General features: G+C 48.0%; 1 protein-coding gene across 2 annotated transcripts in view; it reads right to left on the bottom strand.

Moving 5' to 3' along the window:
• Window positions 1–1,342: 1,342 nt before the first annotated feature.
• RARG (retinoic acid receptor gamma) overlaps window positions 1,343–7,232 on the bottom strand; it is a 77,819-nt gene continuing 71,929 nt past the window's right edge. For both annotated transcript variants that reach the window (XM_088137990.1, XM_088137991.1), the window contains exons 5-8: window positions 6,524–6,700; window positions 5,778–5,982; window positions 4,245–4,403; window positions 1,343–3,575 (exon numbers count right to left, since the gene is read on the bottom strand). In XM_088137990.1, coding sequence (XP_087994116.1) covers window positions 3,394–3,575; window positions 4,245–4,403; window positions 5,778–5,982; window positions 6,524–6,700 — 723 coding nt within the window. In that variant the 3' untranslated portion in view covers window positions 1,343–3,393. The remainder of the gene's footprint in view (window positions 3,576–4,244; window positions 4,404–5,777; window positions 5,983–6,523; window positions 6,701–7,232) is intronic.

Here is a 7,232-nt window from a genome sequence, read left to right as displayed (position 1 = left end):
GCAGTATTTCTCAACCTTGGCAAGTTTAAGGGGCATGGACTTCAACTCCCAGAATTCCCCAGCCAGCACGCACACCTCTTAAAAGTTGCCAAGGTTGAGAAACACTGCTCTATAGAAGTAATGGAATGGTTAAGGATCAATTTGTAAATAAAAATGCTTTCAAATGGCCCCAGAGGGAGCCACTTTTTCTCCAAATATTTCTCTATTGTATTTCAATATACTTTTCAATGTAAGGTGGCTTCTGTAAATGTGAGGGAGAAGAAGAAGATGGTTGAAAGCACCTCTCTGGATCCAGAAGAAGCTGTGCTGAAACTGCCCAACTGGCACGGCTGCTGCTAGGCAGAAACAGCCCCATCCCCACCCTTCCCAAGCTCAGCTTAGCCCAACCCACCCCCCACAAAAGGGACAGAGTTACTACTGTCCTGCCTCTTCCAGAAAACCCAAAGGGCCGCTCTAACTCTCCCAGACTGAGCGGCACAGACCCACCTCACCTGCCTCCACGATGGCCTTCCAACCAGTTGGTTGGCCACACCAACCACCTTCATGGGCATAACAGCGGGTTAGCTGAGCCACACCCCGGCTTTTTCAAGGATGCACCCATGTCTGTAGCCAGCTAGGTTAGGCCACCTTGTCTCGCTCAGAGGGAAAGCTAACCCAGAAATTGTGTGGCTGACTGGAAGGGTGAGAGAAGAAGAAAAATGGGCTGCTGAAAGAGGAAACTAGGCACCTTTTGCAGCAAGCAGGGCTCTTGCATCCAACTGCCAGGGCCACAAGCCAGATTAGGAGGCCACAATTCTGCTTGATCCCTCCCTGTTGCTCACCTTGGGAGCTCAGCTTGACCCTCAGCAGCACTCCTGCTTAAAACCCAGCTTGGCAGCAACTTTGCACTGTGGTTTGAGAAACGTAAGCAGCAATCGAGCTGAGGCTGCCCCAAGTCCCCACCGTGGGCACGAAGCCATGGAAAAGGGCTGAGTGAATCAAAGGCCGAAGACCTTGCAAGGTGCTCATTAGAAGTTAACCCTGACCAGCCACCTCAAAGATCTCGTACTGGGGAAAGCGTGACATGCAATAAAGTGTTTGTAAAGCTTTCATCCACCCTGCTGTCTGTCCAGTCATAGCCAAAAGAACCCCCCAGTAATCAAATCCAGAAAGATTTTTTTTAAAAAGAGAGAGATGTGATCCAACTGCTACCGAAATGGGGGCAGAATCGGAATCTGAAAGCGCCTGTCAAAAAGTCCTGCTCTACCGCATCCCCCAAACGCACACCCGTGTGACTTACTTTGTCAGCGTTGCAAAGAGAAATACGTGGACCTGGTGAGAAAGAAACCAATTCAAAGGAGGTCTTTGACTTTCCATCACTTTATTTTGTAAAAATAGAAAAGTCCCCCTTCTGCGGCACAGCTGGGAGTGCAGGGGCAGGAGAGAGTCCTCTAAAATACCATGGAAAGCTGGTTATGTAAACATCAAAGAAGGGCCTCACCCTTTTCTTTTTCTCTATCCCACCCCACCACAAACAGACCCCATTTTAAGGCCCGGGGTATTTATTTTGACAGCTTATTTTCGAGGAAAAACCAAGACCATTCAGCAGAGGCTCTGTTCCTTGGTGCACTGTAGTCTGTCATCACTTGCTCTGCAGGGGGAAGGGCCAAGATCTAACTCCCTTTATTACCCATTCCCTGGTGTAAACATAAGTAAATAAATAAAACTTCCTAAAGTGTTGCCCTGCTCATGGCCAGTAAGGAAAAGCAGCATCTTTGGCTGCGGAGGGAGCAACGAAGGAAGGCCAACCGATTCCGCCCTGCACCCTCTCCCACAGGCAAAGCCCCCTCCCCTCTTCTCTGCAATGAAGGCTTCGCAGAGGAGTAGGCCGAGACAGAAGAGCAGCTGGTCATGGCAAAACGTTAAGCAAAGGGCAGTAACATGACGTAACAACTCCTGCCCCCCCCACCTTTGTAGTGTTTGGGTTTTTACAAATTTCTATTGCTGGGGCAGGGGGGTGGGGGAGTCTTTTGGGAGACTTTTGCCCTCTAGCGATAAGGAAGAGCATTTGCTGGGCTTGTGTTCTGTCCCTGGAATTGTGTGAGGGGAGCAAAAATGGCTCCTCTAGGCCTGGGGGAGGGGAATCAAGCTTCCTGGAGCAGAAGTGGTCCCCCTGCTCCATCAAAGTGCTGCAGAAAGAGAAGTAAAGGCAAGTTACGGCAAGCCGTGACCATCCTCAGGGCTTGCTTTCCCTAGAGGGCGACTGACTTCTCCTTGGCAGGGGCGGAAGGGGGCCCTGAGGGACAGCAAACAGGTTCAAGTCTGTAACTCTGCACCCCACACCGCCCCCGTTTTCGTGATATCTTTGGTATCTAGTGTCCTTTGGGGTCTGTTTCCCAGAATTCTTAGCACCGGGGTCATAAGCGTCCCAAGCAACAGGTACAACCCCCACCCCCACCCCAACCCTGCTATACCTCTGACCGGGGATGGGGAAGGCAGTAGGAAGGACCACTGCCCCTCCCTTAATCCCACTATGGGATCGGCTCTCTGCCCTGCGATAATAACACATTAGCACTTTATAAAGCTAACCAAAAGAAGCCCCTCCCTCCCCAAGAATTCGCATAGCCTGCCGGAATCCACCAGAGATGGATATTAATACAAGCACACCCTAAAGACGACGCGTCTAGGGATGAGTGCGTAGAAGTCCTGCCTTTGTCTTCTCCATTCCCCAACATTATTGGTCCAAGGTCTCTGGTGTGCAATGGGGAGAGGAAGGGCTGTATGTCCTTCTGCTGGTCTTCAGATTTCTTGAATAAATAGCATCCCAGGTGCCTGGGTTCCTGGCTTGCAAGGCAGAAGGGTGAAGTGGATTTCAGACCGGGTTAAAGGGAGGAACCGAGAACCACTCGTTACGGAGTCTCTGTTGGCTCTCGGGGTGCCCCTTTTCTCAGAGGCCAGTTTATGAGGAGGGAAATTGCACATCTGGAGCTCATCCCATTTTGAAAAGGAGAGTCTCCAAGTCGAAGCCCCTTTGGGGTTTCCCAGGTTCTGAACATTTGGCTTGAAGCTGCTTGACTCAACTGGACAGGCAACCTGGGGACTTTGGCAAAGCTCTGGGGTTGGGAGAAAAGGCTTCTGAACAAACATCCAAGGCCCCAAAGGAAAAGATTAAGGCAAGAGGCATCCAGCCCACGTCACCAAACACAGAGGAGGAGAGGGGAATGGGCCGCGGCTGCCTCCTAGCTGATCTTGAGCGCTGTCCTGATGCCTGACTCTGGCGGATGAGCCAAGAGCAGGAAAGGCAAGCCTACCACTGTGTCCTGGAGGAAATGGGCCGTGGGAAGGCAGAGGCGAGACACGGAAAAGAGTCTTCTCCCAGCCTTTCTCAGCCTAGATCCTGGCTTTCTTGAGGTGCTAGGGGGCCTCCTCTTGGCTTTTGGTGTCAGCAGGGCTCTCCTCAGTGCTCGGGGCTTCTGCTGAAGTTGGAGGTTGTGACAGCTCATCTTCAAACATTTCAGGGTTTTCCAGCATCTCTCGGATGAGTGGTGGCATGGGACCAGGGATCTCCATCTTCAAGGTGATGGCCCGTTCAGCACCTGTTGAAGAAGAGGGAAATGGGTAGAATAGGTTGATGGGAATTTTCCCATCAGCAGACCTGGTAATAAGAGAAGCTGCATTATTTTTCACCAAGAACACTTGCCATAAGCTTCTCATTGATACTACTGCCAACTCAGGACAGCTACCAATGTATTTTAGCACTTCAATTTGCACACTGGCTGCCTGTGGATACATTTCTACACCCAAGACTCTTTGTAGCCTTCCTGGGAGGAATCAGAAACTTTCAGTGAAGGAGGTGTGTCAAAGCCCTCTAGGAAGTGCTGCATGACAATTCCTCTTCTTTCCATTGCTTTTGGAAGAGTCCACCCATCCACCATCAACTAGAGCAGCATTTCTCAATCTTAGCAACTTTAAGATATATGGACTTCAACTCCCAGAATTCCCCAGCCAGCAAGGCAAAAGGGGCAAAAGGAGGAGTCAACCAGATCAGTATGGTTCCTCCACAATGCAGTGAGCAAAATAAAGACAGCAGTTAAAAACAGAACCCATTTACATCTCCTGTACCTAAGTCTTTGGTTCCTAGAGTGACGCTATTCAGAGATTGCTTCAGGCATCTCAGAAGCGCCCCGTGACAAAAACTCCAAATACCCACACCCGGAGCTCACAGCCAAGGATCTTACACTCCCAAATGAGAATATTCTGTTCACCTTTAGTACTGATCCCCCGCAGGTCAGTAATTTTCATCAGCATGCGGGGGAACATGTAAGGCTTGTTGGGCCGACGTCGGCGTGCGTAGATCTTCAATGCTTCCAGCAACGGTTCCTGCAATTTATCCACCTTTTCTGGCTCTTCCAGGTCCATTCGATCTGTGGGGAGAAGGAAGACGGTGATTTGTTTGTTCTGTTGCTTTGGCCATTCTAGGATGCCTTGACTGTTTTACAGAATATATGGAATTTTCAGTTTTCATCTCCAGATGAACAATTCTAATCTTTATTGGTTTCAGGGCAAACAAGCTGAAAAATTTAGGGCAGTAGGAAGCATCTTTGATGGGGTTTCTGCTTGACACAAGCTCCGGACCACACACTTCACAGCCTGTTACTTTCTGTCATGACACACTTACCTTTTCCTCTTTCCCCTCCCTATTTCTCCATGAGCCTTTCATAAGAGGGACTGGGATTCCAGTACCAGGTCAGGAAAAAAACAAACGAGAGCTGGCTTTTCAAAAATTCTCCACCTAATCCATGAGGAGAGAAATTGGGTGGATGATTTCTCCAGGGGAAGGAGAAATTCTCCAACAAATTTTCAAAGGTAGACCTCTCTCTGCAGATGAATTGTAGCACTGCCACCGAAAACACCTTATGGGAAGACTCCCTTGCAATGCCTTCCCCAGAGACTGGGTTGAACTGCACTGAATCTAAGGTAGAAATGACTGTATAATGAAAGGCAGCATATTCACACATCTGCACACACCCCATTTCAACGCTAAATATTTAAAAACCTTGTATCTGCTCATAATCAATTACCATCTCCCATGAAAGAATTTCTAAAGCACATTCTCTGTCATCAAAATGAATGAGATCTGATAGAAAAAATACAAAAGAACACGGCTCTCTTTGTGTGACCATGCATACAGATTGGTCTGTCTGGGGCATATAACTGTACCTCCTACTTTCAATTTAGAAGTCATTTCATTTTATTACTACCAGTTTTTAGACTTTGGGGTCTTTTAGACCACGTCCCTTTCATAGTTCCAGGGACAACTAACACCCTTTCTTCTTTTTCCTCCTACATCCCTACAGATGTACAGCGATGCTCTAGGATTTTTTTGTGCTGTGTGATTTAATTTTCTCTTCTTTAGAATTTGATATTGTGAGTTATCCCTTTTACTGGCCGATAGTTATGAGAGATGAATTGAAAAGCAGACTTGTCTCCTCAGCAAATGCACTTAAAAGATAAGGGGTGTATGTGTGCGCGCGCACGCACAAATACCCAAAGTTCCTGGTCTCCCTGGTTGCAAGAGTAGGAGATCATTCTTTGCCACCTTATTTTAAGTCTCTTGTACTTGCACTGCCGTTCCCCCGCCTATGAAGAAAAGGAGCTGACCACAGCTGAGGCCCCTGCCCCTCTTCTGAAGTTCCCCAGGGGAAGTTCAGAGCATTCTTCTCCAAAACGAAGTTTCCATTCACCCTCAGCCCATATGGAAAAGACAAGGGCTACGGGGGCTGCAGTCAGGCTATTACCTCCACAGATAAGGCAGATCGCGCTGAGCAGGCCTGTCTCAGTGTCATCCATTTCGAGAGGAAGCAATTGCCCAGCAAAGGCAAAAACCAAATCAGTGAGGGGCCCAAAGCCAGCATTATGCATCTGGGTACGGTTCAAGGTCAGCCCATCTGAGAAAGTCATTGTGTCCTGCTCTGGGGTGTAGCGGATACAAATACGGAGCATCTGCGTGGAGGGGACAGAAATAAAGTCATTGGAGAAACATATTCTAGGGAGAGAAGTCTTTTTTTTTCTTGTTTATTTCTTGTACTCTTATAACATCCAATAAAGAAGCTCTCTGGGCTGCATACGTATTTTGAACATTTTCACCATGCAAAATGCAGTTTCCTGAGAACGTCAGCCTTTCCAATAAATTTTGGCCTTTCATCCTACAATTATATGCTTGGAAAATGCCCAGCAAAACCTCAGTAACCAGACTCGAAGCTGAGCAAAAATTCTTGCCAAAAAAAAAGTGTGGAGGGGTAGAGCTTCTCATGCTTCTGCCAGCATGCTGGCTGGGGAATTCTGGGAGTTGAAGTTCACACATCTTAAAATTGCCAAGTTGAGAAACACTGACTTAGACACACTGCTACATTGGGGATCCCCTTGGAAGAGAAGTCTTTAAAAAAATCCTCTTGCCTCTGTTTAAAGCCAAATGTATACCCACCCTCCGTCCATGCAGGCCATCCCTCCAGCTCCCACCAAGTGCTCTAGCCCTGTCCCTCACCAGGATGTCCAAGCACGCTGCCTTGAGCAAAGTAATTTGGTCAGCAATGCTGAGGGTGGTGAAGCCTGGCAGGCGTTTGGCAAACTCTACTATCTTGATGATGCATTTGGTAGCCAGTTCGCTGAATTTGTCCCATAGCCCCAGGTCCAGCTGTACTCTGTGATCAGCACTGGAGTTCTGGAAGAAAGGAGAAGTCAGGCATTACAGCTGCTTTCTTTTTCTCCATCCCTCACTTTTCTGTCTGCGTATATACATAGAAGGATGTCTCCTAGAGTCAGCATTCCTGATCTATCCCTTCCAGCTTAGCAGCCACAAGTAGCTTGGGACTGCAATTCCCAGGATTTCTATTGTGGCTAAGAATTATGGGAGTTGCAGTCCCAAGATGCAGCCAACAGGTTGGGCACTGTGCTGGAAAATGCTGTGGTTTTTCCCCCCATTCTCTCTTCTTCTTAAAAATAATAACAGCTCTAAACAACCCATAACAATAACAGCATTGAAGAAAAGTGTTAATATTACGTTTGCTGCTAACTTCATGTCAGAGCACATAGCAAACTGTGCATCTAAGCCTAACTCATGTGAAGATTTAGGAATTCCCACATGAGGGATGGGGACCCTGTGATCCTCCAGATGTTGGATTACAACTCCAGCGCTGCTTTTCATTGCTGGCTGGACTAATGGGAGTTGGCATCTTAATCACCTAGAGGGTCAC

The sequence above is a fragment of the Python bivittatus genome, unplaced genomic scaffold (assembly GCF_059951505.1).
Source record: "Python bivittatus isolate LINGU-HERP-01145 unplaced genomic scaffold, Pbiv_v1 ctg000220_np1212, whole genome shotgun sequence".
Lineage (NCBI taxonomy): Eukaryota > Metazoa > Chordata > Lepidosauria > Squamata > Pythonidae > Python > Python bivittatus.
This window is presented reverse-complemented; position numbering and strand designations above follow the sequence as displayed.